Source organism: Acanthaster planci, linkage group LG19 (genome assembly GCF_054643075.1).
Source record: "Acanthaster planci isolate LZ-2023a linkage group LG19, COTS_SCS, whole genome shotgun sequence".
In the NCBI taxonomy this organism is placed as follows: Eukaryota; Metazoa; Echinodermata; class Asteroidea; order Valvatida; family Acanthasteridae; genus Acanthaster; species Acanthaster planci.
In genome coordinates, this window is record NC_141795.1 from 2,308,021 (window position 1) to 2,325,171 (window position 17,151).

General features: G+C 43.7%; 1 protein-coding gene across 1 annotated transcript in view; it reads right to left on the reverse strand.

Moving 5' to 3' along the window:
• Window positions 1–17,151, reverse strand: part of fras1 (Fraser extracellular matrix complex subunit 1) — a 117,288-nt gene that overhangs the window by 39,295 nt on the left and 60,842 nt on the right. Inside the window, exons 4-15 of the mRNA XM_022229248.2 lie at window positions 15,219–15,308; window positions 10,778–10,937; window positions 10,180–10,313; window positions 9,895–9,978; window positions 9,174–9,278; window positions 8,507–8,564; window positions 7,815–7,948; window positions 7,316–7,405; window positions 6,896–7,043; window positions 5,464–5,601; window positions 5,007–5,147; window positions 4,335–4,478 (exon numbers count right to left, since the gene is read on the reverse strand). Coding sequence (XP_022084940.2) covers window positions 4,335–4,478; window positions 5,007–5,147; window positions 5,464–5,601; window positions 6,896–7,043; window positions 7,316–7,405; window positions 7,815–7,948; window positions 8,507–8,564; window positions 9,174–9,278; window positions 9,895–9,978; window positions 10,180–10,313; window positions 10,778–10,937; window positions 15,219–15,308 — 1,426 coding nt within the window. The remainder of the gene's footprint in view (window positions 1–4,334; window positions 4,479–5,006; window positions 5,148–5,463; window positions 5,602–6,895; window positions 7,044–7,315; window positions 7,406–7,814; window positions 7,949–8,506; window positions 8,565–9,173; window positions 9,279–9,894; window positions 9,979–10,179; window positions 10,314–10,777; window positions 10,938–15,218; window positions 15,309–17,151) is intronic.

Genomic DNA, 17,151 nt, shown 5'->3' on the forward strand with positions numbered 1-17,151 from the left:
AGGGGAGGATAGGCCAGGTGAGGGTAATTGCCTGACAATAGCAAAAGTGGGAGCGGCTGATGGACACTATCAGAAATACCTACGACTGATTATTTACATCCCTATTTCCTCCACTTCCAATTGGTTTACCAGTGACCATCAAAATCTGACGTGTTAACTGGCAAGTTGATAGAGCATCCTACATGATGAAAACTGACTACTCTTCTTCGGAGATGACACTGCAAAGCTAAATGTAAAAATTGGGGGGGGGGAACTGGGAAAAGTAGCCAGCCAGTCACGAACTCCAACCATCCTGTGCTTTAACGATGGTCTAGACAGTGCAGGAAGTTCGGCAAACCAGAGCGGGAAACACATTTGATTTGGGGGTAGAATTCCCGCGGGAATGAACATGGAAAAAAAAATCATGTGGGTCTGAAGAAACTTCCCCTGGAACACCAAAGGGTTTATGACATTTTCCTTCTGACAAGACTGTGTTTGGTTAAAACCTTCAAGACGAGATTAAGATGGGTGAGCCATGTGCACAGATGTTAATCTGTTCTACATGCATGATACCCGTGAATCCTTACAGTAACCCCCCCCACTGACTCAAAACCTGGATATGCCACTGTACAGTGACACCATTCCTTGCTTCTTTTCAACTCAGCCATCAAGATCTTCCATCCAAATGAAACAACATCTTGGTGAAATGCAAACCATCGAATTTCATCCCTCCCAAAACAGGGAAAAGGGTTCAAATTAAGATCTTTTCCTTTTGATTTGGATTTGAAACTCTGCACAGACAACTTGAAGTTCCATTAACTGCAAGAAGACTGGTCGTGGCCATTAATTAATTGTCCGCCAGCATCGGTCTAATGGTGTTGATAATGGAAAGTTTGCCGACGATGTTTTGGGCGGGCAGACACCCTCGTCATTCCCGACAGACCGTCTGTCCAGACCGGTGAAGTCGTTATGGCATTGTGAGTCAGTCCACTGTGAAGGTGACTTCCTGTCTACTGTGCTTGTCTTCTCAAATCATAAAGAGGCATTTCATAATTGTCCATGAATTCCAACTGTGGCTACAGCAAAGTTAATGACAAACAAAATGGATCACGGCACCAGACAAGCCACTAATTTTAAAGGGCAGAGAGCCATTTATATCTCAGTGATCATTTTGGCAATCTTCCAACAACTGTAATGCATTATACCTCTGGAACTTGCATAATTCAATGAATCTAATTGAAGCTTGTGGCCACGATGTTCATTGGTTGCCAATAAAAGCAAAGTCAATACAATTCTGGTTCAATTTTCAGGCTACAATTTGGTATATGAAAGTTGTGGCCCCTCCTGAAAGAAAGCTTGAACTGGCAACTGCCTGATTTGTTGGGTTTGAGGGGTTTGTCTTTTGCTGGAAAGATCCAACCTTTCTGTTGGTTTGCGATTGGAACTGCAAAGGTGGAAATTTCAATGTCCTACCAAAGTGTAAACCATGAGGGCCAAATTCCTGACCTTATATTTATTGGAGAACACATTCATTCTGGTTTGTTCATAACTTGCGACAATCAAGTAAACAGTTTTTGGAAGCTGTCATGACTTACTTGCCTGAAATACAATCTTCTGCCTTTCAACCCTACTTAGTACATACACAAAATGGTCCCAAAACGTACTGAACAAACATCATCGACCACAAAAATGTAAATCACAGTTATATCTGGGAAGACCTTGCGTTTGGTTCAGCACCAACCTCAAAAAGTACAAGGCCTTGTGTAGCAAGGCAATTCAGGATTATCATCCATAGATTTGATGTAATAGAGCTGGTGCTAATGACTTCCTGGTGTCTTCCGGCCTTTGGGGAAGCACGCAACATCGATTCTATTGATTCCCATGCATCAAACGGTCCAGATCAACAAGAAAATTGAAGCCTGTACAAGGAAATTACTGCACACACGTCCAACTCCAGAGTAGTTTTGTCATTACCGGCAATCCAGGAGTTTTGGTTCAACAGGTGCCCTTTCAACAACTTCTGCAACTCACAGACTGTGGAATGTTATACACTTCTCAGATTGGATGATTCATGCAGGGTTTACTTTGAGCGTTGGCGAGGAAAAATACAATGTACAAGGAGGATTTCACTACCGCTGAGGCTGCCTTTGCCAAAGAGCCTGGTATGGGTCACATTTGGTCCACCATCAGGGTTTTTATTCAGACTTCCAAACTGCTTGAAGAACTCAACAGCAAAGGGTTTATATGTTGCTCTTGTAAATCTTTTTAAGGAGTGATCCGGTCGTGTTGGAAATAAATGTGCTTGTAACAGCAAGATCAACTTTTCCGACGAAAGTTTCCCCAAATGTCATGGCATCATTCCAATCCAAGCTGAAGTTGGTAATTTTGATGTGTGACAATTCCTCTCTTTGGCTTTAGTTTTTATACTTCAACATGATTCATGGTGTAAATTTTTTCGGCAGAAGGCTTTGGTGGTCACGAGCAGAGAAAGTTGTGGAAGTGACATGGTTCACAGGGATGCTGGTGTCATTTTCCAGATACGCAGCTCAGAAGCCATCAGCCTGGTTTTGGAATGATGGGCCACATATTTCATATGCCTGTTGACAACTCATTGTCAACTTGTAAACTCTTCTGAATGAACTCTGTTGAATTATCTGTTGATCGGCAATGAATAATGAAGGAAAAGCCCCCTACCCCATTAGCAAGCTGGACGGAACTCCAGGGGTGACTCACGGGGCACCCCTTGGCAAGAAAGGGTTTCCTGTGAGCTGGCACCATGGTCAAACATGAATTACACTTGGGTCAAGCCCTACAAGAGAGCGAGCAATGCCCACTTCACACGGACAGTAAATAGCCCACTTCCCACTCTGATTGAAGGTTTTTGCAAGCTCCACGAGTTTCTCGTCCCCAATCAAGGCCGGACAGCATTTTTTGCAGTGACTTCCACATTGACTATAATGACTCATTTTTCTCCACAATTCTCTTCAGACACATTCACTTGAGTCAAACTCCTGCTTACAAGTGCTCAGTGCAGGAGTCCAACTATTTTTTTCTTTTTTTTAACCATGGCAAAAAGGATTTCAGCCTTTCAAGTCGACCTTTAAAGCCCAGAAAGCTGCCTTTGCATGTTGTACAGGATCATCTTTACCAGAATTATCACAGTGTACAAGACAATGGCTGCATTTCAAACAATGTCAGCACAAACACCAAAGAGCAAGTCCGCCCGATTTCATGGCAGGCACAGACCCGCACTTGTCTTGAACAAAATAAGAGCAGCGTCCAGAGGATAAGCCTGAAAGACATCATCAGACGGCATTTTCACAATGAGCTTTAATCTGTGAGATTTTTAAACTGTAAATTGTCTTCCGTTTGGGTCAAAAGGGCTCAATGTCATGCAGATCAATATCTCCTCAAGCAGGGACTCCAACAAGAGAAACATGAGTCACTTTATTCTAGTCACAATTCACTAGTCAGGGGACCTAGTCAGGACCATCGCAAGGCCATGCACAAGACCAGTCGATAGTAACAGGGTGAACAATGACAAAGGAATGCTTTTGTTGCAGTTCATTTGAGTAGCTTGTGACTTGAATTCAGACTGGAGGTCTTGTGTTGGTCTTGTGTGGTCTTGTGAAGGTCTTAAGTGGTCTCGACAACAACACTGCAATTCACAGGTGGCTTCTCAAATGTTCAGATGTCCCAAACACAACAGCACCTGTCTTCTTAACCCTTGCAGGATCTACATATGAGCTTGACATGGACCATCACTGGTATGCCCAATGTAATATGCAAGTTTGACGGCGTCTGTCATTTCTGTTTCACCCATGAAGGGTCTAGCTGGGTGGAGTTGTCTCGCCGATCAATGAATCACTCGTGCTTTTTAATACCATTACTTTCTAAAGGAATGAATAAGCAGGTGACAGAGAGATTTCTACTGTCAAGCAGATTTTTGATGCCAAGAAATGCAGCATACAAATTTCTTTCAAATACAAGCCGTGCACTGTAACTTCTTTATACTTGTTCTCTTTCAATGTCTGGTTTTAACTGTCAGAGTTAATTACGAACAACTTGTTGAGCTTTTCACATCATGCAAATCTTTTTCAAACTTAGTGAGTTGGGTCAGAAGGTTTTACATGAATCTTCATCATAGTTGAAGGATTTTGACTAGAAGAGTTGGCCACTGTTGACAGCGCACGTATCACCGCAGTAATGACTACTCATTCCCACTGCCTGATAAGCCTCCGGTCTACTTAATCAAGAACAGCCTTGAGGCTAAACGTCGTTACATGTTTCACATTACTCTCCAAGTTACCTGAATAAAAACACCTCGACTTGAAAATCTCCAAATGGATACTCACGATAGCAGTAATTGCCTTGGAGATAGTACTCTTGGCCACATTCGGGCACGCAGCTGTTCCTCCTGATGACATGGGTCGAGTTGGAGCAGACCAAACAATCTGACTTTCTGGGTCCTGTGCATTCCTGACAGCTCGAGTGGCATTCTGCAACATCCACGTCAAAGAGTCAAATTTACCCCAGTAAAAGCTAACAATACTAGTTCCCCCCATAGTCCCCCCTCCCCAATACATAGACAGTTAATATATTTCTCGGTAAAAACATCTGAGAGGTGCTGATTTTTGTAGCTGAGTAGATATGCAAAATAGGCTCAAAGATTAACTTGATCACATGATTATTACCTCCGATATTATCAGTGATTGAATTTAAACCATGCACTTGCACGATTTCTTCTAATTATTAAAGTGGCACAACATTCTCTACACAACTGAACGTGATCGAGTGATCACTCTAAAACTGAGAAGAGAGAGAGCGTATGGCTGTGGAGAGCTTCAAATTGAAATTGGAGGATTTAGGACTGTTAGGGTTAAATATGCACTCAGAAAATAAACTGTGCTTAAATACAGTACAGTGACACCCAAGGAATGCATTTCCGACCAGATTTTTATGGCATATTGTTCACACTCTGTGACAGTCCAATTGCGGTAGCCTTTTAGAAATAGGCAACCTCTTACCGATGCAGATTCCGTCCTGTTCGAAGAATCCGCTGCCACAGTCGACAATGCACTGGCTCCACTTCAGTAATAACGTATCGGCGCAGGTCAGGCAGTGGAACTCAGTGCCAGCGGTACACGACAGGCAGGTTTCATGGCAAGCTACCGAGACAAAATTGCAAACCGACCTATTTTTTGGGGACTGAAAATCAAAAGCACAGGCTTCTGCACAATCATAATGCCAACGATAGCATTCAATGGCCAGATTGGGGGAACCCAACCAACGCAGCGTAAGAACTTAAGAACTTAAGCGTAAGAACTGGGAACCTTTAATGAAAGCAATCCTGACCATTCTGGGACAAAAACAATGACTTCAGGATCTAATAGTTTGATGTGGTCAAGTACACATTTCGGCAGGATAAAGAACAACCAGAAAGCCTCCTAACTAGTGGAGGGACACCAGCATTTCATGTCTCACCTTGGCATAACGTTTGAGAGGCTTTGTAGAAGCCGATATCGCAGGAGTCCACACAGCGTCCATTTTGGACCAGCCTCTGGTTCCTGCAGGTGAGGCAGCCCTGGGCGTCGCACGTCAGGCACTCAGGACGACATTGAACTGAACGACAAAAAGCAATGTTCATGTAAATTCGTACACACAATGAAGGTCAGTTGGTCCAATGCAAGTCAGCTGGCTACATGGCATCATACAGTTCTCAGCAAATTCACATGGTGAGCAGAAATGGGCCGAGAACCAGCCAAGAGCTCTATCTGACTGCATGAGATATTCTTCAATCTTTAATAGGGGTGTGCATTTGCGGGTAATTTTAGAACTGGGTACCCGGCCCGGAAAAATGGAACCGGGTTTTGAAATTGACGGGCGGGTACCCAGGTACCCGGCACAGGCCCAATCTTTAACAGTCTCTTCTGATTTGTTCTTACATTTTACGGATGCTACGCAGAAGAAAAATGACAAGGAAAAAAAAACAAACCCTACACTTAGAATGGACAAAACCATAAATAGAACAAGAAATTTGGAATACCAATAAAAATCAGAAAAATTGAAAGCGATCATACATGATTCATACAACATCAAGACCTGTTCCTACAATGCAGAAAGCAATGTACATGTAAAGGTGGTTGCTCCGGTGGATAGCGTTTGTGACCTTTCGTGGTCCCAGGTTCACTGCCTCTTAAATAAACTCGTTGACTCCTTGATCGCACCCTGGAGCCCGACCAGGGGAAATCGATTGGGTAACAGCTGGGGCCCTCGGTAACCCAAGATAGATTGGCAAACCTAGTCCCTTAATCCCCCCAAAACTGGAAAGCGGGCATCGTGGGAGGAAAGGCTTGGAATCACTGCAGCCTCAGGCCTGCAAATCCCACCCCGGACGTAACCTATTTCCCCAGAGAAGTTTCAAGAGTGACCTGGATAGGTCAAGGGTCCCCTTCGGCTACACGTGCAGACAGTGTGGGTATCTTGCTCACTCCATGTCAATGTAAAACGAGCAGCAAACTGTACCGGTATACTTATTTCACCTCCTATTGCTCAAATTTACCTCATCGTGCTTGATTGAATCGAAGCGGAAGACAGCTATGACCGTGTAACTGTCACTCTTAATGTTCTTCAAGGCAAGATTAACGGCACTACATATAAGATCTTGGCTGGTCGCATCACTACCAACAAACTGAACACTCCTGACCCAACGCTGCTCTTTTCAACCAACGAGGGGGTGCTTCTGCTCGAGGCCGAAAGCGAGAGTGTGAGATGGTTCAGCACAGGTGTAAATACACATATAATTAGAAATAACGAAAAAATTAACTGTTACAATCAGTAAAACCATACCCCTTCACATGTGAAGCCCCTGTCATGTAAACAAGCTCAGTGGTGTCGCAGTTGAAAGTGTCCCTACCTAGTATGCAGTCCGGACAGCATTGGCCTTCCACCTCGACAGGCACGCGGTCCCCCGCACAGGGCGGACAATCCACTTTGAAACAGTTGCTGTGGCCAGCCTCGCACACACAGGTCCGGCAGTCGTCGGGCTCCCATATGTCACCGTTCTGATTGGAGACATTAGACACAGAATAAACTTCATAACCATAAAATTTGCATGAGGACATCAGTAGCGAAGTTTGATCGGCAACCCCTTGTAAACCACTGGTTGAATTTTTTTTTAACCTGGTACCCGGCACGCAGTATTAGGCAGAGGTTATCAGGGCAAAAATTAATCTGGCAAATGTTAAATATAACAACTTTAACATAACTGACAAACAGAAGCTGGAGGTCAAAGGTTCCCTTGGACACAGTATAAGGACACATAATAAGAGCTCACCGTGTACGTTATCCTGTTGTGAACACAGTAGCCAATGGGAGAGACACACTCGGGGCAACATCTGCCCTCTCTGTGTACGAGAGACTCACCCTGAAACACCCAGACAAGAAAAATGTCAGAACATAGCGTAACGCCCGCTAGTTTTCATAGTAAAGTCTGCAAGTTACTTTCGCGTTTCTTGGGATGAACTGTTTGCAGTTATGAACAAAACCCTCAACAAGACAGAGGAGATTTAAAGCCCAGCCAGCCATGATGAAGTAATTAATACAGACATGTTTGTATCCTGATTAAGACGGACTGAAAATATTTGCCTGTATGTGAAAATTGTACGGTATGTTTGATTTGGCTGGTCAGGTTGTGCGATGGACAGCAAGATCTATACAATCTTGTCTGCTACAAGATAGGAACTACTGTGGTTTGCTACCCTAAGAGCCCTCTGAAGTGTGATGCAGGGGTGACAACACGAGACCCGATAGATGTTTGATTTCCAAGTTCTTACCACTTCACAGCGTAGCCTGTCGCACTCGGCCGCGTAGCAGTCTATCCTGCCCTGCTGACATATGCAGAACTCACAGGCCGAGACGTTCCACACATCGCCACTGTAGCGTAGCGTACCTACATCATTGCAGGGGGCTGCACAAAAAACCAGCAGAAAGAATTTGGCTAACATTAGTAATCAGCAAAAGACTTTATTTTTGGATTGACCTAACATCTTTGAATGTTCAACAAGGGTCTTAATAAATTCACTAAAAGATATCACATATAAATTATTATAGATTTGAAGCGATAATAAATCTTTTGAAGTAATCAACACACACAGCACTGATTTGCATACAATACTTGCAGTCAAGAGTCATGAACCAGTTGTAAAATTATGGGCAAGTGTCAGATATATAAATCACACAAAATAGTATTTTTGGAGTATTATGTACGGTGGCCCTGCTAGAACATTTCAACTGTTGTCACAAAACTTCTTTCCGAGTGATATGAATAACTGTGATGTCCCTTCAGAGCCGTCATAATCCAAGATACCGTGTAAAACACGCAAAGGGTACGGTACAAACAGAACATGTCCCCACCCCCCCTCCCTTGCAGGAAGGCCCATCCTGTAAGGCATCCTGAACTCCAGGCAAGGCAACATTTTGAAGTGGTTCCTGTCAGGAAAGAGTTTGTTTTATGACATGCATGTACCTTCAGCTGACACGCACTCCGGACAGCACTGCTCCTCTTTGGTGACTTTCCTCTCTCCCTGTGAGGCCAAAAAAAAACCAAAAAAAAAACACCACAGACATTATTGAGCCATGATTAACCACAGAAAAAGATAACTTAATGTTAAGCAGTTGTTTGATGACTGACCAAATGAACTGACCTGTTGTTATTTCCAAAGAGCAGAGATTCAGCAGTCACATCACTAGCAATAAATACCGGAGTCTTGCTTTCAAATGACATATAAAAATCTCAATGCTAAGTTAAAAGAATCTTAAACAACATCACAGCAGTGACGCATGTCAGTAAACGCATTTGCATCTACCATCCTGGACAAATCTCGTTGGAGCATGCCTCCCCTCGCCCCCTGTCAATGTTGTTTCTCATTGGGTTAGCTGGGCCGAATCTTGGTCCAATAAATGACCGCAACATTGAACACGTGACTTTCTGCTCAAATATTCCAAGAGGTGGTGCAACTTTTGCTGCAATTTTTTGCAGGTGCCTAACCGCATAATATTTAACCGACAACGGGGCGAGCCACCCACGGCCAAGCGCTACCGATAACACAGCTCAGACTGGCAAATATGAGAAATGAACAGCCAGCACCAGCCCCGAATCGCTGTGCCCGAGACGTGAGAGAGGATGTACGTACCTGTCTACACGTGAAGTCTTGTGCACAGCGCAGTTGCTTGCACTCTATGCTGCCGGCGTAGCATTTACAATATGTACAAGGGTCCGCTTGCCACTGCGACCCATCCTGCCAAAAAAAACAAACAAACAAAACCCACCAAAAATGCAACAGCCGGTCACCATTTCTCCAGGAAATCTGTCCCTGTGTTTTAACCTACGTTCCAAAATGGCAGTTGTCTATTCACTGCTTTGGTTGCATTTATAACACATAGCTGGTTGAATAAGCACCAGTAGTTTAACTGGGCACAGCCGGTGACCAATTGATATAAAGAATCTGGGATTTCAAAATGACGGTTTTTACATGCGGAAGAAAGTTACAAATTAACTTAAAATTTCAGATCAAAATCAAATGACCTCACTCAAAGTTGAATGACTTCTGGTTAGACCCCCGACACTTCAGCTCGCTCGAGTTACCTTTTTTCTCAAAATTTGAAGTGTAGTGGGAAGGATGTTCACTGTTGACATTTAAATCGATGATCGATTTTGGGTAAAAAATTTCACTGCCTTCAATTTTACTAGCCATTGCTCTGAAACCAGCCCCACCAACTTCAAAATCATTCTGCCAGCCAGATAGCAAAAGGATGAAAGATTACGAATGTCCAGTATTCACAGGCAGACTAAAATGCTGCCAAAAAAACAAATTGAACAGCGCATTCACGGGGATGCGTTGCAGCGGCACTTACTTTATAAATTAAGCCATCTAATTCACAGGACTGTCCTACGCACTCAGGACAGCACTTGCCTGGTGGAGTTACTGCTTCTTCATTCTGTGAGGGCAGGGGGAGAAAAAACATTGGATCCTGCAATCAGTTCAACCTCACAGGGTTTAACGGTGCAGTGATTATTCGTGTACCTGGCAGAGCAGGTTATGGAGAAAAGAAACAGGCAAACTGGTTGGGATGAGCACAGGAAAAACCAAGAGCACAGTACACAAATGATACGGGCTCCTCTTCACATATTCAACTTACCTGACCACAGAATAACGGTGGGCAGTCCGCCACGAAACAGCGAGACATGCCGTTGTCGCATCTGCACTTGGTGCACTTGACCGGCGACCACTCGGCCCCATCCCTGTATGGTACACCCCTATATGTACACGACCCTGTAACAACGTAGAAATGCAATGGCAAATTAGCACTGACTAGACAGTACATCTCAAAGAACTAAGAAAATAATTTCTCCCAAGGGGAAGAGCAAGAGGAGGGGACCTGAAACGACTGACGAAAGAAACATTTTAATTCATGTCACCAAAGGATCCTGAGGATTACTTGACAAACAGATCAAAGATCACATCAAGGTTGCTTCCTTGTACATACCGTGGAGTAGAAGGGATTGAATTAATATCGTCATAAGAATTTGAACCATATGGACTAGACAAAAAAAAGACACGTTGTGGGGGTGGGGCAAGGTGTGGTGAGGATCGGGACTGAGGGAGGACCTTGTGCGCTCATGGTCAAGTCCGATGGTCAAATCTTGGACAGCACTCCTCCCACAGCATGTCATACACAGGCTGCCGGGAATGGGCGGGGTCTGACAGAAGGGGGAGGGAGGGATCGTGCAACTTACGGCCAGGCCGGATGCATCTTGGGCAGCACTCGTCCTGCAGCTGGTGTAGGACCTCCCCTGGCCTGCACTGTGTTATGCCGCAGGACTGGTTCCTGCACTGGACTACCCCATTATTACAATAGCAGGAACGGCAGGGTGACAGACTCCACTGCGAGTTGTGCTGTGATAAAAGACGGACCAAAGACGGAGAGAGAAAATGGCTGAAAGAACAGATAACCAAACCGGTAATAAAAACATCTGAATCCTGCCTCTTACATTCAGCAGACTTCATTATCACCTGATCCCACAAAATGAAGCATAAGGCCATTTTTTCCTGACCCATCTAAAAATACCTAATCCACATGCAATCAAGGGAGCATACTGAGCTCTTCATCTTGTCATACAGTCCAGTATGACATTCTGATGAATGCAGATGTCATCTGGGACAAAATGTTCCAAATTGATTTCCAATATGCAAAATTTCTCCAACAGTCCGTAAAAACTCAAGCTGTAGTTCCACTCATCACTGAAATGACATCTTCCTCCCTTCAATTCCAATTTGTGAGAATAAAGAGAAAAAACATCCTTCCAAAACCCAGACCGCGGTGTGTCCTCGGATTCTAAGCCTACTTGATCTTCTCCTAGTGTGCTACTTCCGTCCGTCCCCGCTTGGGATTGGAGGGTGAATAGTACGTAATGTCAACACACAAACAGGTTCTGTTGCTTTCTGCAGTGTCTGGTATGCAGAGCCGGCAAGTTCATTCAGATGCTTCCCAGAATGTTACAATACCATTTCCCACTTGTCTGGACCTCTGCGGCATTTTTTGTCCAACACGGCGCAACGGAATGATTGTCCGTGTTCCGCTTGGCAGATCATCCTACGGATTAACATGATGCAGGTTTTTTTTTGGTCACCAAACATGAGAGATTTCAACGAAATTTGAATAGATCTGCAGCCGTGTGATGAGATTGAGTCCACTGACAGTGTGTGGGCTCAGATTTATTCAACTCGATTCGACTGCCTTTATGGAATGTTTTACTTCCAAAGAATGAGCTGGAATGGCAGTGGCTTTTATAGGCAAGTCACAATAAAGAAATGGCACATCCATCATTTCCATTGTATTGGAAATTTCTGTTCCTATTTTGTGTGTGTTTTTTTTCTTTCCGTATTTCTTCCTGTGAACTGCCTTTTAAGGATTGAAAGTGACATGACCATAAAAATGAAGGAACCAGTGTAGGCTAAATTGGTCCACTTAAGCTTAATATAAACATGCAATGGACAGATCTCTCGCTTGAAACTCCTCATGGGAATTTTAGGTGAAAGGTAGCCAAAAAGAAGGGTTGGCCTGAAATGAGAACCATAGATTCAACTACAGACACCCTTAGATCACCGACATGAACCCGACAATCTGAGGCGCGCTCTATTAAATGCAGACACTTCAACTTCCATCACTAACTTACCATACCAAAGTGTCAAAAAACAGATTTGCAAAAGTTGGCAACATTTGCTGGAACTGACAATCATGCGGTGTTTGTGCAGACCCTTTTAAAAATCCCTCCCCCCCGATCAATCAACACCCGACTCCTTCCTCTCCCCCTCCCATCATGTGACCCACCAAACAACCTTCCAGTCTTAGGGGAAGCCCGCTGATTAATCCATATCCTATTAGTCATTGAGCCAAGATAGGAATTGCGTTGATCTTTTCCGAAGATCTGGAGGTTTTCGGGAGGGCCAGTCATGGGCACAATTATAAGTCCATTCACATGTCTCTCATCAACTCTCGGCATTGCCATGGTTTTAATCAATTGAGTCCGAGATACATACATGCACACGGTGTACTTATAAATAAGGAAACGTTTTGAAAGTTATCGGCATCAAATGATTCAGCACCAACATGAACATGACTTTGATTTCGGCAGCTGCTGCACAGAACTGACGGAACAGAAGGTAAACTTCTTCACAGGCAGAGCTAAACTGGATTCAACTTTCGAATATTTGAATTGATGCTGATACTACGCAGATCTGAATGGGCAACAGTGAGTTGAAACTGTGGAAACCAATGATTATAAAGATGAACAAAAAAATTGACTGGAGCGGGGGATTTGAACCCGCAGCCTCTGGAATACAGTACCAGTGCTCTACAAACTGAGCTACCGGTACCCAGCCCTATGTTGGTGGCTCTTCCCATTTGTCAATATCTCTTTTCAGGGGGCGTTAGCCAGAAGCCATTAAACCTGAAACACCATATAGCCAGGGATCACACCCCAATTACAACTGGGAAGTGGTGAACAGGGATCACTCAAAGAGGATGCGTCTTTTTGAACATAAATCATGAAACAACTCACATAGGGAAACTGACTAGGTGCTTATGAATGATTATAAAGATGAACAAAGAAATTGACTGGAGCGGGATTTGAACCTGCAGCCTCTGGAATACCGTTACAGTGCTCTACCAACTGAGCTCCCCAGCCCTATGTTGGTGGCCCTATGATGAATTAACCTCTCTAATCTTGTGGGATTTTACTGTGGCACATTTGTATCGCCACTGAAAACTACATGTGGGCAGATGCAGCTAGATTTTCTTGAAGAGTGTAATAGAGTCATATTTGTAAAAACACTCAAAATGTACCTGTAATTGTTCTGGGTTGTGATCACCAACAAGCCCTTCATGTTAAGGTAGTGACAAAAAGGGACAGGGAGATTACATGTACATTTCTGTGTAATCCTCTGGTGCAAACAAGCTGAACATAACTGAGGTTGTGATCAACAGTCACCTTTCATCTGTATCAATCGCCCAAGGCTGGGGGCACTGTCCTTAAAAAAAAACTAATCCGTCATCTTGATCCCCTCTTTAATCTTTCCTCCTCACAATGCTGTCCTCTTTCGGCCAAAAGCCGATCCAATCGATTCAGGCAGTCTTACCGGTACTGGTGTACAAATATGTGAACTCTCTGAGTCATTCCCTGGCATCCAGTTCGTGAACACTGGTGCTACCGGCCATCTTATTGATTTGTTTTCATGTAGATCAGAGCTGAGAGACCAGGCATTGTGCTGGCATTCCTAAGGAGTCTGTCAGTGTCATTCCTTGTTCCCAAGGACCCTTCGATGAATCTAGTTAACACTCAGGAGTGAATTTTCTGTCTTTGAGAGGTTTCAAACCATCTGTTCTAATCATAAGGACAGAGCATATAATCGGTCCATTGGAACCTTGTAAGGTTCCTGCAATATCTGAAGTTCTTATGTTTCGCTCTGAATGAATGAGTTTGAATGCTCATGAATAAACCACAACTGTACCCAAACAGCAAGCAATGCAAATGCATGTACATGTACTCCAAAGACTCTTGTCTCAAATTCCGGGGCACTTCATTTCGACCATCTCTGCAAAATGATATCTCTGGGAACACGCACTTTGGAATGACAGCAGGGAATCAATGTACATGGAAGTTGTAAATACCTGGTAAAGAAAGCTCCGAATTACGCATTTCCGCACCAATTTACAACAAACTTACAGGTTCACCCACACCAGACTCTCAGAGAATATTACGTTTCATCAGGCGGTGATACTTTGGCTCTCAATCTAACCTCAATTTATGGAATATACAGCTGGGGGGAACTGATACCCTTGTGGGCCGAACAAGTAAATACTTCCTGATAAATTCCACTCAACCAGAGCTCCAGCAGACTTGACAGGTCCATGCCCTGAGGTATCATCTGCCCCATTCCTTCTTCCCTCCTTGCCCTTCAACTGACCAGGCCCCCCCTCTCCCATCCTGGGGAATTCTGCCCATAATCCCTCTTGGGTAACAGCTGAAGCCACAACCTCTCCCCTTGTTTTCTCAGATGGGGAAATGTGCAATTATCAGTGGTTGAAAAAAGGGGGGTTACATGCTCCTCCCCCCCCCCCCCAAAACAGACAAGTATGTTTCCTGAAGAGCTGAACAGCTTTAAAAAACATGTCTTGTGTTTTGTCTCTTCACACGCCTGAAAGAACATGAGGTACCGTACTATTACAGATTTGGTTGACCCAGAGGGTATCATGCCTCAGAATGGACAAATGTAATTGCCCTCTTCCCACTTTTAATGGAATTAAAAGACATCCAAGATGGTAAGCCATTCTTTGAAATCCCATTTGGCAGGTGGCTAGATGCGACTAATGGAAAAATGAACAAAAATTACTTGCTAATTTTGTGAGGTTGGTCTATCTGGCTCCCGCCAAGAGAAAAATCACCCCGAACCCTAAAAGCTGGTAAAAACCAACTGCACTTTCAGCAGGTCTGATGTTGCTCATTGCCACATTAAGCAATAACTGATCCACGCAGCTGATCATTTGCAGTATGCATGGTGGAAGGACTCCTTTCTGGGGGTTTTTCCTTTCATGTCGATGCCCCTTCGATAGCTCGACTACCAATTCCCTCCAATCAGCTTGCTTGTTAAAACCTGACAATCAGCCAATGAACTCACCCCTACTATTTCTCCTTGGTATTCACAGGAGCCTGCACCGGGCGCACATTCTGGGCAGCATCTGTTGGGCTGTATGCGTAACGTTTCCCCCTGTTCGAAAGTGAGAAATAACAAGCAAAATATTTTCAATTTAAACATCATACTAGGAGTGATGCATTTACAGAAACGACTGAACTTTTTTTAATTTACAAATACAATCTCACGATCGCATTAAAGAGAAACGTTCTTTGTAACCAAGCAAATGAAACATGCACTATAATTAACATTGCCAATGTCAAAAATGGCAACCCCCCCTTCCACCCAAATGATATCTGGGTAAGACGACACATTGCCAGAAGCACTGTAGAATGGAATAATAATAAACCAGGAACTTGATGACTTTGTCCTGCAACTTGCAAAAACAGGTGGTAGGCACCACGTGAAAATTGCACCCAAGACACTCCATCCCCATTTTGACAAGAAACGAAAATGGAGTCAGCAAACCTTAGCCCTGGATTACAAGGGACCCCTTACATGTTGGCTTGGCTAATAACAAGGCGTATGACCTCCTCTTGCACCTTAGATATGGTGACGTGCAGTGTGAAATGTATCTTCATTGAATTACATCCGCCTCAGGCGTAGGGTTACCAGTTTTCAATACCTAGAAATTATTGAGGTTACTAAAGGTGCCTCAATGTGGCCCGAACCCCTTGAGCGAAAAACATGAGAAAAAACAGTTTTGATTGACTGGCAAGTGCTTTTCGCTTTCTTCCCAGGGGAGGCACATGTACATGCATGTATTAAAATACTACCGATGATAGATGGCTTGGGTACCAGGAAGGTGTCTTCCATCCATCTTGGGGGGGAGGGGATAGGAAAGGGTGGGTAATGAAGGGACTAGTGGGTGGGGTATGGCACCCCTACAGGTTTTGTCTAGTTAACCCCAATATATCATCTGCTAACACTGATCAACCCCAGGACCCTGCAGTCATGCCCCTGCCAACAGCCCAAAAAAAAAAAATGGATTGGACATTTTTTCTCATACTGTTGTGACTTTAAAGACCCTGCATGCTGGCGTTGGATTTGGAACAATATTGAACTTACCAGAACTAAGAATTGGAAATGTTACTTTAATGCAGATTATTAGTTCATGAATTGCATACCTAAGTTAGTTTAATAGTAAAGCAAGTTTAAATATTTGAGAAACACTTTACAACCCATCAAATTCTTTACATGTACATCAATGAGGAATAACTAGTCTGAATGGTGAAAATATTTTCCATGTAGTGTGTGATAACGTGGAATTCAGCAGCCCTGCTCCACAAACACACAATTTGAAATCAACATGAAATAAAAACTGGCCGAATCCTAACCAAACAAGTACAGATTTCATGACAAGGCACCGGCGTTTGTGAAATTTGTTCTCACACCCGATTGTACATGAAGACATGTACATGTACACCCAACCGCGCAACTGATACATTCAGACCCTGTAGGGGATCCCTCTTGCATCAAATGCAGTAGAAACAGTCCATGTATCACTGGCCATACATCAAGTGGACTTGAATAACCGCAAAGTTGGCAAGGTCCAATACTGTTGGCCTTAAAGCCGCAAGTACCCCTAAACTTAAGCTATCAAAACACCTCCAAGCTGTTTCGGGAAGACAAGGACAGATGAGAAATAAGAAATGATTACTTAGTAACCAAAGAAATAATTGGTTTACTGAGTACATGTATCTTTTAGTTTGCAATGTAATGTAGTTTCTATGTCACATCCATAAGCAACCGCAGTAAGTTTATGTGCCAGCAGCTGAAGCTGTGTGTTATGTACACTGTACATGTATATAAACTAGAGATGCATGAAGTAACATTTCTGCTTCTGTTTTTCAACATGTGGGTTGCGCTGAGTGGCTTAATTTAAACTTTCCAGTGAAGGGCTGACTGACTGGCACTT